This window comes from Oratosquilla oratoria, unplaced genomic scaffold, assembly GCF_046742065.1.
Source record: "Oratosquilla oratoria isolate Oo_2021 unplaced genomic scaffold, ASM4674206v1 SCAFFOLD89, whole genome shotgun sequence".
NCBI classification, from domain to species: domain Eukaryota; kingdom Metazoa; phylum Arthropoda; class Malacostraca; order Stomatopoda; family Squillidae; genus Oratosquilla; species Oratosquilla oratoria.
In genome coordinates this window covers 354,845-374,499 of record NW_027467753.1, presented here as the reverse complement: position 1 = coordinate 374,499, position 19,655 = coordinate 354,845, and the positions used below count along the sequence as shown (strand labels likewise).

At 38.2% G+C, this 19,655-nt stretch overlaps 1 protein-coding gene across 1 annotated transcript in view; it reads left to right on the top strand.

Moving 5' to 3' along the window:
- The window catches only part of LOC143024083 (uncharacterized), a gene marked incomplete in the record, with an annotated part of 142,599 nt that extends 124,906 nt beyond the window's left edge, over window positions 1-17,693 (top strand). Inside the window, 4 exon segments of the mRNA XM_076182829.1 lie at window positions 297-478; window positions 4,946-5,134; window positions 10,555-10,665; window positions 14,818-17,693. Of these exon segments, the coding sequence (XP_076038944.1) occupies window positions 297-478; window positions 4,946-5,134; window positions 10,555-10,665; window positions 14,818-15,076 (741 nt within the window).
- Between the last annotated feature and the right edge of the window lie 1,962 nt (window positions 17,694-19,655).

Sequence of the window (19,655 nt, the reverse complement as noted above, 5' to 3'; positions counted from 1 at the left end):
GGAGTGAATACATAACTATACCATGTATGCCAGACACACACACACTTTTTTTTATCTTTCACTGCCTCTGTCTTTCACTCTTACTGGCTGTTTCTTTCATTCTCTATCACTCTCTAGCCATAGTTTTAATACTGTTGGTTACCCTTTATATTATCCTATTCCTCACCATCATTTTTCACTTTTATATCTGGGGGCCACCTCTGATAATTTTTCCTCCTAATTCCCCTTTGGCTGCTCATCATAATAACTTGTATGTATTACTTCATTACAGTAATTAGTTCTTGAATCCCCTCCAGGAATCGCGGCGCTCAAGTGTGACCCGTCCAGCAATGGGTGCAGGTGGTCGGCGGGCCTCTCTCTTTGCCAATGCACGACCCTTCAAGGAGATGGCCCTTGTTGCTGCAGCTGCAGCAGCTGCTGCATGTGGCGGAGGGCAGCAGTCAGAGAAGGAGGATAATGATAGAACCCATGGCAATGGGTGAGTACCACAATTGATTATCTCTCTTAAATTGAAATGTGGATGAGGGTACCATGTCTTGAGACAAGAAGCCAGAGGTAAGCTGTTTGGAACCTCAAAAGTATGCATGTAAAGTCAGTTAGGGCATACAATTGTAAATACCAAGACTCCAACAAAGGGTATCATGCTTAGCCACCTCAAGATGGGAGAGCTTTAAGAGGTCAAGGGAGCAAATTAAGAAAGACCACATGTCTAAAAATGTGAAAAAATACAATTTTCCATATAGATGCATAAATACTTGGAATAGCTTAGGGAGTGATATAGCCCAAGCTCAAACAATACACGAGTTCAAATCTAAATATGATAATTGGAAATGAAGGATATAGATTAAGTTGGAACTGTATATGAATTTGAGGCTAGGTATGGTAAAGAAAAAAATCAGAGAATAGGAGATGGGATCCAACAAGCATCGCCCCCTTTCCTGTATACTACAATTAGGTAAACCAGTCATGGTAACCTGCATGAGGGGGTGCATCTCCAGATGGAGGTAAGAGTATTGATGAGTTTTGGAGATGGATAGCTGGGTGAGTATCCTCTGTGGCCTTCTTCCTGCAAGACTAACTTCTATTTACCTAATTGTAGTATGCAGGAGAGGAGCAATGCTTGTTGGATCCCATCTCCTATTCTCCATTTTTTTTTATCATCCTAATCCTCAAATTCATGTACAGAATGAACTCACAAGATATGAGGGGGTTTGAACAGGGGCTCAAATGTGTTGGCACACCATGCAACCCTCTTTTTATATGTGGGGCACATAAAAGTGCAAATGGCAGGTGCCATTTTGATGTATCTATAGGCCTAGTCTATATTCCTATTTACATGGCTTCACACAATCCTTCCACTTCTTTATTTTTGAATGAAGAAGGTTTACAATTTATCATCATCTATCTATCTGAAACTTGCTAAGAACTAAGAGCAATTTGTGATGGCACTACTTCCCTATGCCATCGTTGTTGTATTGACCCTTGAACCTTTGCTGCAAATCAATCCATTTGCATACTCCTCCACCGTACTCCACAGCAATTTTCTTGTAACTGATCATTTATCATAAGTTACCTAATATTATAGTCCTATATCTCAGTATCCAGCTTAAGATAGCCTAGTAGAGGTCGAACCCAACATCAATTTATGTATTGGCATCATAAGATAGCTAGTAAGGGCAGTTATAATGTGACATAACTCTGGCAGGGATATGTGGACTAACATTACCTAACACCTAACTCAACTTACATAAGCTACTGTGTTACACTCACATATCTTTGTGTCATATTGTGACACATCATGATACTTCCTTGCATCACAGCATCATCCATACACAACCATTTTCCACTCACCCATATCTTCTGTCTTCTCCCTTCCTTCCTCAACAGGCATCCCCCTCTTTCTCAACACCCCTTTTACCCCATCCATCCATCTGATCCTTGGTTGCCCCCTCATGTTCACTCCATCCACCTCTGCCTTCCACACTTTTATTAATCTTTCTTCACTCATTCTTTCCATGTGTCTAAACAATCCCAATAATCTTTCATTAACCCTATCTCTCAACTCCTTTTCTTTTCCTCGCTCTCCTCCTGACCTTGTTTCTCACTCTATCCAGTGTAGTAACCCCTACCATACTTCTCAGGCTCTTCATTTCAAACACATTTAAACTCTTCCTCTCTTTCTCTCTTATGTTCCATGTTTCTACCCCATACAGTGCTGTTGGCACAATTACCCCTTCATACAGTCTCCTTTTAACATCCATTCCCAAATGTATTTCTCATTACACTTTTTAATCCACAAAGGCATTTACTCGTTTCTCTCAATCTACATTCTACCTCCATCTCCACTCCTCCCTTTTTCACCACATTTACCCCCAAGTATCTAAAGCTATTCTCTTCCTCCAGCTTCTCTCTCTTAATACTCACTTCCAATTTGCTGCCATCCTCTACCTATGTACATCTCACCACCTTACTTTTACCCACATTTATCCTCAACCTCTTTTTTTCGCTCACCTTCCCAAACTCCAACACTAACTTCTTTAATCCCTTCCATGATTCTGCTACAAACGCAGTATTGTCAGCAAACAACAACTGGTTTATCTCCCATTTTTCTCAATTTTCTTTAACAATCTCCAATCCCCAGCCCATTACCTTTCCATTTACCTCTTGTACCACCCCATCCATGTATTCATTTTGTCTGTGATAGAGGAAATCTCTTTTCATAGAGAAATGATGCTACTTTATCATACTGTGACTGTCCATCTGTTATGCTGCCCCCCCCACCCTTAATACTGTCCTGTACCACTTCTCTAAATATACATTTCCTTTTTCACTGAGCCATGTGGGTAAGGGAGAAAGAATACTGCCACAAAGTGTTCCAGCTTGAGTTGTAAAAGGTGACATAAATGAGACAGGGATAGTACTAGGCATCCTACTCTCTGTAGCCCCAAAGGGATTCCTAAAAAATGCAAAGGCATAAGAGGGTCTGGGAGGAGTTTTCTAACAAGAACCCCAAGTTTTGGGTCTTTTAATATGCATGGGTGTGGTACAGATGAGAGTAAAGTGGAAAAGACTGGCATTATGTTTGTGAGAAGAAAGATGGATGTGTTGGCATTAATTGAAACTAAGTTGAAAGGGAGGGGCAAGTTTGAGTTTGTGAGTATAGTGGGGAGGGTGTCAAGAGTGAAGAGAGGATGAGGGAAAGATGGGGTGGCTATATTAGTAAGGGAAGAGATAGGAAAGTGTGTGGTGGAGTGGAAGCTTTTTCAAGATAAATGTGGAAGGTGAAACTGGGGAGATGTGGGTCTTTGTAATTGGATATGGGCCAGGTAGTGAGAACAGTGTAGAGGAAAGGGAGGCTTTTTGGATATATTTAAATGACTGCATAGAGGGTTTAGGGAGAAATGTCAATGTAGTGGTATGGAAATATCTCAATGCTAGGGTAGGAGATGAACCAAAAGATGGAGTGGTTGGGAAGTGTGGAGTGCCAGGAAAAAATTGTAGAGGAGAGTTGATGTGTTTAAAGAGTTGATGATTGCTAACAAAGTGTTTAGGAAGAAAGGCAAGCATAAGCACACATGGGAAAGGGTGGTGGATGGAAGGGTAGTAGGTAGGGCTTTAATGGACTATATAGTGGTACCAAGGAGAAGAGTAGGAAGAATTTTGGATGCACGTATTTTTAGGGGAGAGTGTGTTGGAATATCAGATAATTTTTTGGTGGATGGTAAGTCGAGAGTGAAGGATAGATGGAGAAAGAGATATAGGTCAGAGGGTAGGGAGGTGCTTAGAGTAAACTGCTTAAATGAGAAAGAAAAATAGGAGTGCAAGAAAAAGCTGAGGACTTGTTTAGTTGAGTTGTTATAATTAACGAATGTAGATAAAAAAAATCTTTGTAGATTCAGATGAACTGTCGGTATCTGCTTCTTTTCTTGTCTTCTCTCTCTGCTCTCAGTTTTCTCTTTTATCTCTGTTGTATCTGCTTGGGTCTCCACTCTGGTTCTTTTTGCCTGGCCTTATATAGCCCAGGAATTGGTGATTAAGTTTCCTGGATGTTGATACATACCTAAACTAGGTAGTTTCAGCTACTTCTAACCAATTGGAAATAAAAACATGTTTTTGTGCCAAATTATGTAATGTTTTCTGAGCTTGGTGTTATCTGACAGAACGTATTTGAAATGTGCCCCAACGGATGAATATTTTGCAATGGTTTACTTTATAATAGAGATATTATGAAATATATAGAAAATTTCTTTTCACAAGTGACAATAACAACATAATGATAATACACAACACATATTCACACAAGGCTTACCTTAGAAATACAAATAGGAGACTTTATTCATACAAGGGTGTGACACAGCTCAACCACAGGATTCTAATCATGCTAAGGAAATGACAGTGTGGTTTACAATTCATTTGAACTTGTATTTACTCCAAAGTGTTTGAAAAACTTATGTTGGAAATACGCAGAAAATGAAACAAAATCTTTTATTTGCCATACAACCTTTCCAACAAGTGTCATCAGCACAATCACCCCTTCATATAATCTTCTCATTGCATGTATTCCCAGATGCCTATTTCTCATGACACTTTTTAACCCCCCAAGACATTTACTTGCTTCTCTCAATATATAGTTTACCTCTATCCTCACTCCTCCATTTCCTGCCACATGCAAACTCAAATACTAAATACTATCCACTTCCTCCAGTCTCTCTCCTGACTCCATGAGCACAAAATGGTTCTTGATAATGGTGAAATATTGTCCTTTAAGAGTAAAAATGCTGGTGAACTTTTGGTGACAAAATACAAGTACAACTTGAGTCTGATGCTACCACATTTTCATCTGTACTTGCATGCTATTCCCAAAGTATCTCACCCTTTCTCTTCACATTTCATCTCTGTTGTCCTTACTTATTGTCTATATACTAAAAAACAGTTCTCCCCAAAGCAGTGTGTGGGGTAGTAGCATCCAAGAGGAGGGAAGTGAGGCTGGCAAAGATTTGTCAGATGGTGAGACTTCAAGGACCCCAACACCTCCAGGTGGCCATGAAGGACAGAATGGTGTTGCCAATGGGTCCAGCTGTGTTTATGGATCTGAAGATGATGAAGATTATCAAGAAGATGCACAGGACGACAGGTTTGTGTTTAATGACATGTATGAACATAAGTGCTCAATTGAGTTACATTATTGTAATAAGGAAATATTACCATGTAGTGTTAAAACCAGAATTAAATGTAGTGGGCTTCAGAGGGAGACTGAGAATAAGATGGATGGATGAATGAGATGGAGAAGCTTTGGATGTATGCAGAATGTCTGTTGAGCAGGAAAGAGAGGGTGCTAAAGGTAGGAGTGAATGGATGGAGGGATGTCAGCTTGAAGGGATGATCTTCTCATCTACCTTATAAATTACTTTCATTGGATGAGGAATGGGATGCTCATTGTCCAAGCAGTTTAGTGTTGATAAGTATGACAGAGGTTGGGAGTTGAGGTATTTTAAGCCTTGCAAGAGAGTTCATAGTAAGGGTATACTACATTAAATTATCTTCAAAAAATCCTCAATAAGGAGGCACCATCATAACCCTCTCTGAGAGGGGGAGTTTGTGATGTTAAATTAATCACTCACAGGAGGCAGAGTATGAACTACTATAACCTCAATCTTCATTGAAAGTAGTGACACTAACTTGCTTGGCCAGTGAGCATCCATACATATGTATTTACCTAGTTGTATTTACCTAGTTGTATTTTACGGGAAGGGGAGCTATGCTCGTGGGGTCCCGTCTTCATATCTCATTTTATCTAAACTATTTTTAAATTCATGTATTGTTTTTGCACACACCACTTTCTCATCTAACTTGTTCCAACTGTCTATTACTCTGTGAGGAAAGCTGTTCTTTTTCAAATCTCTTCTATAGCTGTCTTTTTTTATTTTCTTTCCATGTCCTCTTGTATTTCTGTCATCCCATTTTATCGGATTCTCTCTATCAGTAATTTCTATGCCTTTCATGATTCTGTAAATAGCTATCAAATCTCCTCTCTCTCTTCTTTGCTCTAGTGTCTGTAGTTTAAGTTTTTGTAGTCTCTCTTCATATGATAGTTTTGAGAGTGTTGGTGCCAATTTTGTAATTGCTCTTTGTATTCTTTCAAGTTTTTTTATACATTTTTTTGTACTTGGTGACCATATCGTTGCTGCATATTCCAATCTTGGTCTTATCAGGGTGATTAGGATTTTCCTCACCATTTCTTCATCCAGGTATGTAAATGCCACTTTGATTGTTCTTATTAAATTATAAGTTTCTCCAAAAATCTTATTTATATGTTTTTCAGGTGACATATTATTCATAACAATGACTCCCAGGTCCTTCTCATTTTCTACTTTTTTTATTCCTTCTTCTCCCAAATTATATGATCCTGTTATTCTGTTTTTGCTTTTTCCAAATTCCATTATACTACACTTTTTTGTATTGAACTCCATCTCCCACTTCCTACTCCATTCTTGTACTTTATTTAGATCTCTCTGTAGTGATTCACAATCTTCTTCAGTTTTCACTCTTTTCAGTAGTTTTGCATCATCTGCAAAGAAGCTCATATAGCTTTCAATTCCTTCATCCATATCATTAATATATATAGCAAACATTATTGGGGCCAGAACTGTTCCCTGCGGGACACCGCTTATTACTTCATTCCATTTTGAGTGCTGGTCTCTTATCACTACTCTCATTTTTCTTTCTTGCAAAAAGTCTTCCATCCAATTGAGCAATTTACCTTGTATTCCTCCTTCATATTCTAATTTCTTAAGCAACTTTTTATGTGGTACTTTGTCAAAAGCTTTTTTTAGGTCTAGAAATGCACAATCAGCCCATCCATCTCTTTCTTGTATTATATCTATTAGCCTTGAATAGAAACCTATTAAATTGGTGACGCATGATCGTCCTTGTCTGAATCCAAATTGCCTTGGATTTAGTACGTTGTTTTTTTCCAAGTATTTTACCCATCTACTTTTGATAATTCTTTCACAAATTTTTGCTATTGTACTTGTTAGAGAGACTGGTCTATAGTTGGTAGGTTCTTCTTTATTTCCTCCTTTATATATAGGTACTATATTTGCTTTTTTCCAATCTTCTGGAACTTTTCCTTCTTTTAAGGAACTGCTTATTATGCTATGTATTTTGTCTGCCAGTTCATTCCTGCATTCTTTCAGAATCCAGTTTGCTATTTCATCTGGCCCATGCGATTTTCTGACATCAAAATTTCCCAAGTGTGTCAATATTTCATTCTTTGTTACTTCTATTTCTTCCATAGGGGGGACTTTTTCTTTCCACTCAATCTCTTCAGGTTGTATATTTTCCCTTGTAAACACTGATTTAAAATGTTTGTTCATAATTTCTGCCATTTCCATTTCCTCAGTGTATTCAACTCCTTGTCTTAATTTCTCCAAGTCTTGTTTGTTTTTCAGTTTATTGTTTACAAATCTGTAGAATAGTTTTGGTTGATCTTTACACTTTTCTATAACATCTTTTTCATATTTTCTTTTTTCTTCTCTGCACTTTTGTACATATTCATTTCTATAACCAGTATATATTTTCCATTTTTCAGGTCTTCTGTCTTTTTTCCATCTGGTCCAGGCTTTGTCTCTTTTGTCTTTTAACTCCCTACAACTTTTGTTGTACCAGCATTTTACATATTCTTTTTCTTGTTTTTGTCTTGGGACATACTGTTCCACTCCTTTTTTGTAAATTTTTGTCAAAATATTCCATTTCTCTTCCACTGATGTTTCTTCTTTGTATATTTCTTCCCAGTTTTCTTGTTGGAAGAATTCTCTTATTTTATCAAAGTTTGTTTTTTCATACATCATTCTTCCTTTTCTATATTGTTCATTTCTTTTCATATATTTTTCTTCATTAAGTTCCAGTTCAATCAATATGTGGTCACTTTTACCTATTGGTGTTTTATATTCAATCTTGTCCACTATTCTAGGTTCAGATGTAATTATTAAGTCTAGCCTCGATGGTTCTTCTTCATTTCTATACCTAGTGTTCTCTTGTATCCATTGTGTCATTGAATGGTCAGTAATCATCTCAAGTAGAGCATTTCCCCATGAGTCATCACCACTCTTTACTGTCATTTCTTCCCAGCAGATTTCTTTGCAATTAAAGTCGCCTATCATAACTATTCTTCCTCCGTCTTCCATTATTTTAGTTAATGCTATCTTTGTGTCCTCTAACATACTTTTATGTTCACTCTCCTCCCATGAGGCTGTTTTCGGAGGCACATAATTGATCACAAATTTTCTGCTCTTCTTATCTCGGTCTTCCACTTCTATCATAATCATCTATACTGTATTCTTTCCATATATGACACCTTTCACGTTTATATCCTTCTTAGTCAGGAACATAACTCCACCCCCTTGTTTTTTCTCTCTGTTTCTAATCCAATAATTGTATGCATCATGTCCTACACTGTTGGGTGGTAGTGGGCCTTTTAATTTTGTTTCTACAATTCCCATTATGTCCGGTTCTTTTTCTTTCAAATAATCATTCAGTTCATTCAATCCTGTTATCAATCCATCTATATTTGTGTAAGACGCTCTTAATTTTCTGCCACTTCCATTGTGTTCTCTGTTTCCCTTATGTTTTTCTTTAGTATGTCGAACTGCTTTATTTTCATGTTCACTACTCTCCAATAGAATCTCTCTTTCTCTGACTCCGTTCTTTCCTCGTTTTTTGCCTTAGCTTCAATTCTTTTCTGCTTTTCTGCCTCTCTTTCCTCCTTATTCATTTCTCTTTTTATCCATACCTTTTTATATTGATCATTTGTTGCTAGTTTCCCTGTTTTGGATAGAATTTTCTATGCCGTTGTTTGTGACCTAAATTTAATCTTAATTGGTCTGGTCTTATCTGTACTATATTTTCCGAGTCTGAATTTTTCCTCAATTTCCTTTATAATTTCTGGTTCATCTTCCTGGACTAATTTTAATAAACTGCTTACTCTTTCATTTTCCTCCTTGATTCTTGCGGTTCTATCTGGGTTATGTTTCTCTTCCATTCCTAATATAATTATACATTTCTTTTTGTCAGCTAATTCTCTTACTATTTTCTCCTTCTGTCTCATCACTTTAATAACTGAGTCTTCATTATGTTCTTTCAATTGCTGTTTGACTATGTCAGTGAATGAAACCTTATTCCCTTCTTGGGTTGTTCTCCAATTTTTAGCTTCTTTAGCTATTGTGTCTCTGTTTTCATTACTATTCTTCTTCAATTTCTCATTCTCCTTTACATTTCCTAACTGTCTTTTTAGGTCCTCTATTTCTTCAGTTAAGTTTCTGTTTGCCTTCTCTAGTTGTTCCAACCTTTCAATTCTCTGGAAAATGGAGTCAACATTACCTAACTTACGTTCCAAGTCCTCTATAACATTATCAACTCTCTCCTCTAGTCTTATCAGTGGGGGGGGGGGGGGTTGTGTCCCCCCCCACCCTCTTTAAATCCCTGGAACATATTCTCGTCACTTTCTACTTGTATTGCTCCTCTCTATACTTCTAATCTTTACATTTTTATTAGACATTTCATCATCGCTCAGTCTCTTGTTTACCTTTCGCTTGTCTGGCTGGGCCAAGTCTACTCCCTCCTCATTTCCTTCCATTTCCCTCAGTAATCCCTCCCCGTTTCCTCTTTCCCTACTTTCCCACTACTCCACGAGCAATTTCCCCCCCACCCTGTAAAAACACCAGGCACTTCTCTTTGCGTTGGGATCCACAGACTTCAGTTTTCTTCAGAACGTCATCCAAGCCGTCCATTCGCTGAAGTGTGTGTGTGTGTGTTTGTGTGTATATATATATATATATATAATATAGATACATATATGTATATATATATATATATATGTGTATATAGATATATATATATATATATGTATATATATATATATGTATATATATATATATATATATATATATATATATATATATATATATATATATTATGAAGCAGCCTTGCTGTGGATGTTCTGTGTCTTGCTGCATTGCTTCTGACCCAGGGCTGTGGATGAGATGCAGAGATGTCCCATCATTCAGGAGGAGCCAAGAAAAGAGGGTGGGAGAGAGGGGTGAATTGGAGTGGAGTGTGTAGGGATGACATGGGTGGGAGTGGAATTATGCCTTTGAACTTTTGGCTACCTCCCTTGTGAGGAGGAAAAAGCCCTTGGTGTATGTATGTGAAGCAGCATTGCTGTGGATGTACTGTGTTTTGCTGCATTGGTTCTGACCCAGGGCAGTGGGCAAGATACAGGGATGACCTGTCATCCATGAAGAGCTAAGGTGAGAGAGAGAAAAGAGTGGTGTCTGGGAGTGGAATGGGTGGGAGTGGGTATATGCCATTTGACTTGGCTATCTCCCCCATCATCCAGGAGGAGCCAAGAAAAGAGGGAGGGAAGGATGGTGAATGGGAGTGGATATGCCTTTGGCTACCTCCCTTGTAAGGGGGAAAAAGCTGTTGGTATATGTACCTCCCCTATATGCGTGTATTATTGGGTAGTGTTGTTATTAACTTTGGCTACTCTTTCAGTGAAAGTCAGGAGGAGCGGCGCCCATCAACATCTGCAATACCCAGATCGAAACCACGGCCTCGACCAATGGAGTGGAGACTGCCACGCATTCCTACTGTCATACGAGATCAGTAAGTCTTTTTGCTCACTCACATTCATCCACCCAACAAGTAATGGCTTTTCCCATCATGGGCCATGAGATCTGCTAATTTCACATAAAGACTGCTCATAACAAAAGTTTAACCTACAGAGGTGGAAATCCAAAGATTCAGCCAGAACCTCAACTTTTTCACCCTATGCACACACTCTTGGGCTCAGCAATTTGCCATTTACCTTGAGGGGCTTTCAGTATATCTGTCTAGGGATGAGTCTTGTAGAACCACGTTTGGCAGGCACCTATTGACAGTTCCTGTTGTGAAGATGAAGGGAAGTTGTGGTTGCACAAGAAAAGTAGTTGTAAAGGATGTAGAGGAGGGTGGCAGTAGAGTGTAATTTGTAGTTGGATGTTTTGTAATGAAATAGAGAAAATGATAATATGAAGGAATGAGAGTGATGTTTATGTATATACTGGGATATTTACTGCATATTTTTAAGTAGTATTCATCTGTCAGACAAATCTCCACTCACAGAAAACTTCTGAATTACCTTTTTATTTATGCTGTTCCTCATATCTACTGCCTCCTCAAATCTATCCATCATCACTCTAAAATTTCCATCCTTTCCTGTGGTGGGGGATAAGTATGCCACCACTGTGTTTCCATACTTGCCATAGAAAGTATCACCATAATGAGCTTACCTGAGGCAATATCATTGAAGCAGAAGGGGTAAGATTGAGAAGTAATGTCACATAGAAGGCAGCAGTGTCACATTTCAATGTGCTGCACAGATTCCACACAACATTCCCTCCCTCAGAGGTGCTGGTACCTGGTCCTCCTCATTCTCCTTCAGTCAGTACTCCAGCACCTGCCCTTGTACATACCTTCTTCTAGCCAATTACATCTAAACAAATGCAGGTCCCCTGCCTATGCCCAGCTGCTGAAAGCCCATAAATTACACACATACATCAATCCATTGCTACACATACAATTCCTAGGCCTAACATGCTCACATTAACAAGTACACAATAAGTTGGACCTATAATCATCACTGGTTTTTACCCAGGCAGTGGGTAGATCAGGATGACCCTTCATCAATGAGGAGGTAAGATGTGAGGGAAACAAATGGGTGGCAGATGGGAGTGGAATGGGTGGGATTGGGTGTATGCCTTTCCTGGTTTCTTTCTAGGAGAAGAGGTCCTTGGCATATAGATAGGTATAGACAATCAACACACACCCTCACTTACGTCTAGTGGTTTTGTTGCCGACACAAAGGAAACGACTAGTTGTTATCGTGTGGGATGTGTAGGCTATGTTTCTCATGTGACTGATAAGGTAAAATTCAGTTCTTGAAATAAGTATAGTTGGCACAATGGAGAAAGAAAAAGACGAAAAATATTAAATGAACCAACGAAGAGAGCCCTGGATATAAGTAAAGTAGAATCACCGAGAGGAGTAATTCCCAAGAGAACATGTTTAATTGACACACCAAGAATAAACCAAAGGTGGGAGAACAACAGTTTTTCAGGTTTCAAAGAAATCCAGGAGAAATAGGTAAAGGGTTAGATATAGATAGAGAAGTTAGATATAGCAATGCATTAAGAAATCGTGAAGTAAACGAATTATTGGAAGAAATCATAGATTTAATATTGGATTACTAAGCTGTACTTAGGGAATTGATTATTTTGCATAAGAGTAACAAGCAAATGATTAGAGAATTAAGTGACCTAAAGAGCGAAATTGATGTGCTCAAAAGAGAAAATAAAAGAATGAAAAATGAGGACAAAAATAAAAATGAAAAATTGAAAAAGGAGGTCAAAGAGCAATTATAGGTAGTGACAGGAAAGGTGGAAGAGTCAAAGAAACAGACCTCCTTGAAGTAAAAAATCTATGGAAACAAGAACATGAAAATAAAAAAACATCCTTTAGAGAAATAGTACAAAAGCAGATGGAGGAAAATACAAAAGGAGCAGTTATGAAAGTAATTAAAGAAAAGGAAAATTGGGTGAGAGATACAGTCGATGAAGGTAAATACATTATGGTCCATGGCATCCAAGGAAAACATGTGTATAAATACCAGAGAGAAAAGGAGGAAAATGAAATAGCTAAGGAAATTTTGAAAGAAATTCAGGATGAAGGGCAAAATTTTGACAAAGAAATTGATGAGATTTACAGGATAGGCAAATATTCAAAAGAAAAACAACATACATATACCAAAGGCTCTTTTCCCCCTTACATGGGGGGGTAGCCAAAAAGAAAAAGGCATAGAAACCACTCCCACCCTTTCCATCCCTTACATATTCCACTCCCCTCCACCCTCATCCCTCCCTCTCATCTTGGCACCTCCTGGATGATGTGTCATCCCTGCATCCTGTCCTCTGCCCTGGGTCAGAAGCAGTGTCACAAGACACATCACATCCAGCAAGGCTGCTTCATTAATTCGGCGACCCCCCCCCTCTCTCTCTCTCTGTCCCCTCATACAGAAAAGGAGAAGACGGGGAGAAATCCCTTCGGGCTGCATCAAATTATTTCTCAAACATACTTCTTCACCCCCCATCCACCATGCACTCCCTTCCATGCATTACAGCATCATCCATACACAACCCTTCTCCATTCACCCCTATCTTTTGTCCTCTCCCATCCTTCCTCAACAGACATTCCTCTCTTTTGTAATGCCCCTTTTACCCCATCCATCCATCTCATCCTAGGTTGCCCCCTCATGTTCACTTCCTCCACATCTGCCTTCCACACTTCTTTTACTAATCTTCACTCACTCTTTCCATGTGTCCAAACCATCCCAATACTCTTTCATCAACCCTATCTCCCAACTCCCTTTCCACCCCTGTTCTCCTCCTCACCTCCTCATTTCTCACTCTATCCAGCCTAGTAACCCCTATCATACTTCTCAGACATTTCATCTCATAGCTCCCCTTCCCGCAAAATACAACTAGGTAAATACATTCAAACTCCTCTCTTCCTCTCTCATGTTCCATGTTTCTTCCCCGTACAGTGCTGTCAGCACAATCACTCCTTCATATAACTTCCTCTTAGCATCCATTCCCAGATGTTTATTTCTCATTACACTTTTTAATCCACCAAGGCATTTATTCGCTTCACTCAGTCTATATTCTACCTCCACCCCCCACTCCTCCCTTTCCTGCCACATTGGTACCCAAGTATCTAAAACTATCCACTTCCTCCAGTCTCTCCCTTGATACTCACTTCCAGTCTGCTGCCATTCTCTCCCCTTGTACATCTCATCACCTTACTTTTACCCACATTTATCTTCAATTTCCTTCTTTTGCACACCTTCCCAACTCTGTCACTAACTTCCTCAATCCCTCCTCTGATCCTGCTACAAGCGCAGTGTTGTCAGCAAACAACAGCTGGCGTATCCCCCACTTTTCTCCATTTTCTTTAACCATCCCCTATCCCCAACCCACTACCTTTGTATTTACCTCTCAAACAACCCCATCCATGTATAACTTGAACAGCCAAGGTCACATAACACATCCCTGATCAAGTCCTACCTTCACCTCTCTCCATTTCTAATTCTAACACAAGCTCTACTACTCTCATAAAAATGCTTGACTGCTCTTAAAAGCTTTCCTCCTATCCCATATATCTGCAATACCTCCCACAGTGCCTTCCTGTCTACCCTGTCATAAGCCTTTTCCAGATACATAAAAGCCCCAAAAAAAACATCCTAAAGCTTTCTTGCATATCTGTTTTACCTCAAGTTTCACTGACTGGAAATTTGTAGCCCCATATTGGCTGGTAATAATCCTTGGGCCCTCCTATAGCTCTTTAGGAAAAAATATTGGATTGTTGTCTTTATTGTGTTTGTGTGGGACTGTTTGTGTGTCACTAACTAAAATTAGTAGGAGGAGGTAAGCAGTTGTCAGCTCTCCATATATAAAAAAGAAGAAGAAATACAGATGAAATTGATGCAAATCTTGGGCCTGGTTCAGAGACTAAGTGTCATCCTTTGTGACAGCACTTTTAAAAGAAGGTTAGGCGGTTGATGGGTTTTGAAGAGCAGTGAAATTATTTTCTGTCATCCATCTTGCCAAACCATCACAAGCAGGCTGACATCATTTGTCTTTTTGACTGCATATAACTAAGATAAATGAAGTTATACTGATATAAGTTAATGAAAATACACTAACATAAGAATTGTCCTTACAGCTGGTTGGTAGAAGGTTTTGGCGAAATCATAGAATGGCTAAGAGGAGGAACGTGGCCATACACATCACAGCAAACTGTACTGGGTGCTCGCTATGCAGTGAGCTCACTGTTCTTGGTAATAGCCATTCTCTTTGTGGTCTTGACATTGTCAAGAGGTGATACTATGCAGAATTCATGCCATCCTGGCTGGAACTGGCCATTTTTTCTGCGTCAGATGCATCCCTTTGTGTCTGTCTACTGCAACTCACCTCCATTCTGATGTGTTCTCTCTCTATCTGTATGGGATCTTGGGTGCATTTTGACAATTGTTGAGTTATGATGAGACCAACCATATAACCATCTGTTGTCACCTGTCTTTTAGCTATATACAGATGATGCCAACTTCTGACAGTACTTGCCATGAGCTCTAGAACATGTGTAATTCTTCTTATAGATGACTCCTACTGTGTTCTTCCTCATCTCCATCATTTAGTATGGTACATGTGCACCAAAGCTGTTCATATGATAATTTTAAAATATTTACATTCCCTTGCTCTATTTGATATAGTTTTCAGTGTTTTTCCAAATTGTGATATGTTTACAGTTCTTGTGCAGTCATGCTCATTGTTTGCATAGTGCCATGAGCAGAAAGATATGGTGTTTTAAAAATGCCCAGACCAATTCAGGGTATTGCATCAACATATCTCTGAGGGTGATCACAGAAAAAGTGAGAATCTATGGTGTGAATGCAGTGAAGGAGCATGAAGAATATGAGGCTTTATGAAATATTTAATTGCTCTGGTTATAAAATGCATTTATCATGAACCAACATATATAAATGTGCTAGCAGGCAAATCTTACAGTTGGATATGTATGAAAGACAATTTGGTGCTTTGAGGTCTTTCTCTTTCCTGAAGTTACTCTAAGGAGAGAATTTGTTGACAAATTTGCAGTGTTAGAAGGCTCTCCAATCGGGTCTTGTGCAGATGAAGCATTGGCTGAATAGAAATTATACAAGTTTCTTTCACTGACTATTGAAAAGAACAAACCAGTCAAAGTGCACTACCTTGCATACTAGGTTGATATGTGATATTAATATTTTCATCTCTTCCATGCCTGACTATATAAGCTTGGTTTTTACTCACATTGAGGTGTAATTATAACTAAGATTATATTATGATTAGGTCTGGCCCAAACCAACAGCCCATTGGTTGTGCTGTGCTAAAGTAGTTACATAGGTTCCTATACAAAACAGTTCAAGGGAAGTATGCTAGAGGCTGTAAAGCAAAACATCAGAATGAAAAGTATTGTTTATGTTGCTAACAGGTCATATTAAAGATACTGTTAACACAATAAATATTTGGGACTTGATAGTCTGTTGTATGTATATACCATTGTTCATTACCTGTACTTTGATATTGTTAGTATCTGTATGGATTTATTTTTTATTTATTCTTGATATATTATTTTGTCCTGTGGATAACAGATGGTAAGTAATGCCTCTTTTAAGTGTAGATCAGATATTTGCCCCCCCCCCCCAACTGGCTACTATTTTCTTAAGATGTACATGTATATATATATATATCTGTTTATTTTCATGTTTGCTTCTTCAGTTTACTCTTTGTATCATTTGGGTTGGAGGAAAATCACATTTTTACTTAATAACTAAAGTGGGTGCCAGTGGACATGGAATCCTGTAATTGTCAAAAATTTTGATTTAGTGTTGGTAAATGTTTGAGCACCCTTCATGTGAAAAACATTGTGGAGAATACAAATGTTGCTACAACAAGATTATCCAAAAAAAATTTAACAAGCACACTGGAAAATTCTGATTACCTGGAGACCCTAGACAGAATACTGTTTAATGCAGATTGTGTATGTCTATATATATATATATATATATATATATATATATATATATATATATATATATATATATATGTATATATATATATAATATACACATACCCATAAATCAGTCATATAAGAGCTTGGCCAGGAGGGCAAAAGCTGTCAATTACAAGTACATGTGATCCAAGATCATGTTAAATCACACACACACACAGACACCAAGGAAGTCTTCCTAGGTAGCCAAGTCAAAGGCACACACCCACTCCCTCCCATCCACCACCCTTGTTTTCTTTCTTAGCTCCTTGTGGATGAAGAGTCATCCTGTCTCCTACCCACTGCCCAAGTTGGAAGAAATGCAGCAACACAGCACATTACACTCATTCTCCCTCTTCCCTCTGTCTCTTCCCATCTCCAACTCTTTCTTTGTATCTGTATACCAAAAGACAGATGCAAACCCACCCTTCACCCATGGCACACCCATATATTCCCATTTTATCCTATCTCCTTGCAGATGAAGGGCTGTGTGTGTGCATGTCTTTGTGTTAATACATGCATAATAAACTAATAACACATTCAACCACCCCTCCCATCTCCATTCAAATTCAATTCTCTTCAGACTCTTACTGGGCTTTTAAAAATTGGTTGTGTGCACTTCAGTTATGCAGGAACTTTTGGGGGAGACAGTAACCCTGTTTTATAGGAACTCTTTATTTTAACTAATTTCTTGTGATATGACAAATAAAAATTCTAGTATTACAAATAATACTGGTAGATTTGTTTTCATTGGCTAGAAAATATTTCACAAACTCTTTTCCAAGAATTTGTGTGCTTTCAGTAAATATGGACACCTCTTGTGTACATTTTTGTGCCATACATTATTTTGTTACTTTCCTGTGTGGACAATTTTGAATCAGATTGCTTTTCTGTGCTGTATTTTCACTGAACAGGACTGTTATTATTATTTTTTTTTTTTTCTTTGATATTCTAGGGAACTACACTTTAAAAGATGTATATGTGAAAGAAATAAATAAATACTGTTTTCACAAGAGTTTTATTCAGCAATCCCTCTGAATAAACCAGAAACACATTGTGTATTAGAGGGCGCCTACAACTTTTCCTAGACTCCTTCATGGAGAAAGATCAAGTGTTGCCTTATCACCTTCTTGTGGTGTCCCTTGGGATCAACTCCCACCAAGGTAGTCACAATGTATGAGGTAGCAATTAGGACTGATAATATATTCAGTCACTGTCAAAACTAACAGTAACTTCATTCTTCATGTTACTTAGTCCCTGTGGGGGAAGGCCCAATGGTTGCCCTGTATGGTACTGGGGGGATAGTAGCTCTGCAGTAGCCTACACAATGGAACAGCCTGAATCATAACACTGTTTTAGATCACTACACTCCACAATCACTCATGATAAACCTCATATAGAGAGTTTTTGATGGCATCAATTCAGAGAAGCCCCCACAAAGACCACTTCTGTCAACACTAGACATCAGTAAAGCTTTCGATGCCATCCCCAGTCACAATCTTGCAAACAAAATATATATCTCAGACATGCTCAATAATACCAAAAGATGGCTGGCCAATTATCTGGCAGGTAGAAATGCCTGTTATATGATGACCAATCAGCACACACCAGAAATTTTAAGAACTGAGTACCATGGGGCTCAGTTCTATTCTTCACATTCTTTAATCTATACAGGCACAATACCACTTCTGACAACTTAGAAATACAAATCTCTTCTTATGCAGACAACATAACAATTACATGCACACACTGTAATGCAAAGCTGCAGAAATACCATGATACACTCAATACCTGGTTCACTACAAATAGGCTCAAAATAGCCCCCAATCAAATCTACAGCCACACTTTTCACCAATTGGACAATAGAACATACCATGCTTCTATATCAACAAACTCTCATACCACACACACACAAAATCTTGGCATAACAAAAGATAAATCCATGTCATTCAAACAACACATCAAACATAAGGATGACATGCACACCTAAAAAGTAGATGGATAAAACATCTGGAGGAGAACAAAATCCTAAATCTGAGACAATTTGGAGTTGGACAAGGAAGACCATGTACCACAAATATGATCTTTTTTTACTCAAGACTACTTGACAATATAAGAAAGGGATATATGGGCTGATTGTGCATTCCTAGATCTATAAAAAGCTGTTGATAAAATCCCTCACAAAAAACTATTAAGAAAACTGGAAACTATAGGAGGGATACAAAGTAAACTACTGAAATGGATGGGGGACTTTTTGCATGGAAAGTAGTGCTCAGAGATAAGAGGTAATTAGTGGAGTTCCATAAGGATTAGTATTGGCTCCAATAATGTTTGCACTATTTATGTGAATGACATGGATGAAGGTGTGGAATGTTACATGAGCTTCTTTGCGGATGATGCAAAATTGTTAGTGAGTACTGAAACAGACTCGCTACAGAGATCTGAACAGGGTCTGGGAATGGAGTCAGAAGTGGGAAGTGGACTTCAACATTAAGATATATAGCATAATGGAATTTGGAAAAAGTAAAAAAAAAAAAAAGGTATCAGGACAATATAAAATTGGTGAAAAGGAAGTAACAAAAGTGGGATCTGAAAAAGACCTGGGGTGATTATCACAAAAGATATGTCCCCTGAGTCTTGTGATGCAATTTTTTTTTTTTTTAATCTCATCCAAATTTGTTCAGATATTAAATATTTAGTATATAAAAACAGGTGCAAGTATGTTATTCATCCCTCCACATATGTGCATCTATCTTATTCAAAGAGGCATTAGACAGTATAAAAATAAACAAGTAATTGACCATTTTAGTCACTGTCAGATGCTGCAAGCCTGCAACAAGTGTAGATATTGTATATGGGCCAGTATGGCTATTGGCTGGCTACCTTACAAAATTTACCTTTTATCTTAGCATACTCTTCAAAGATTAAACACTCCAATTTCCCTTGTAATGAATGATTAAACATGCACATAAAAT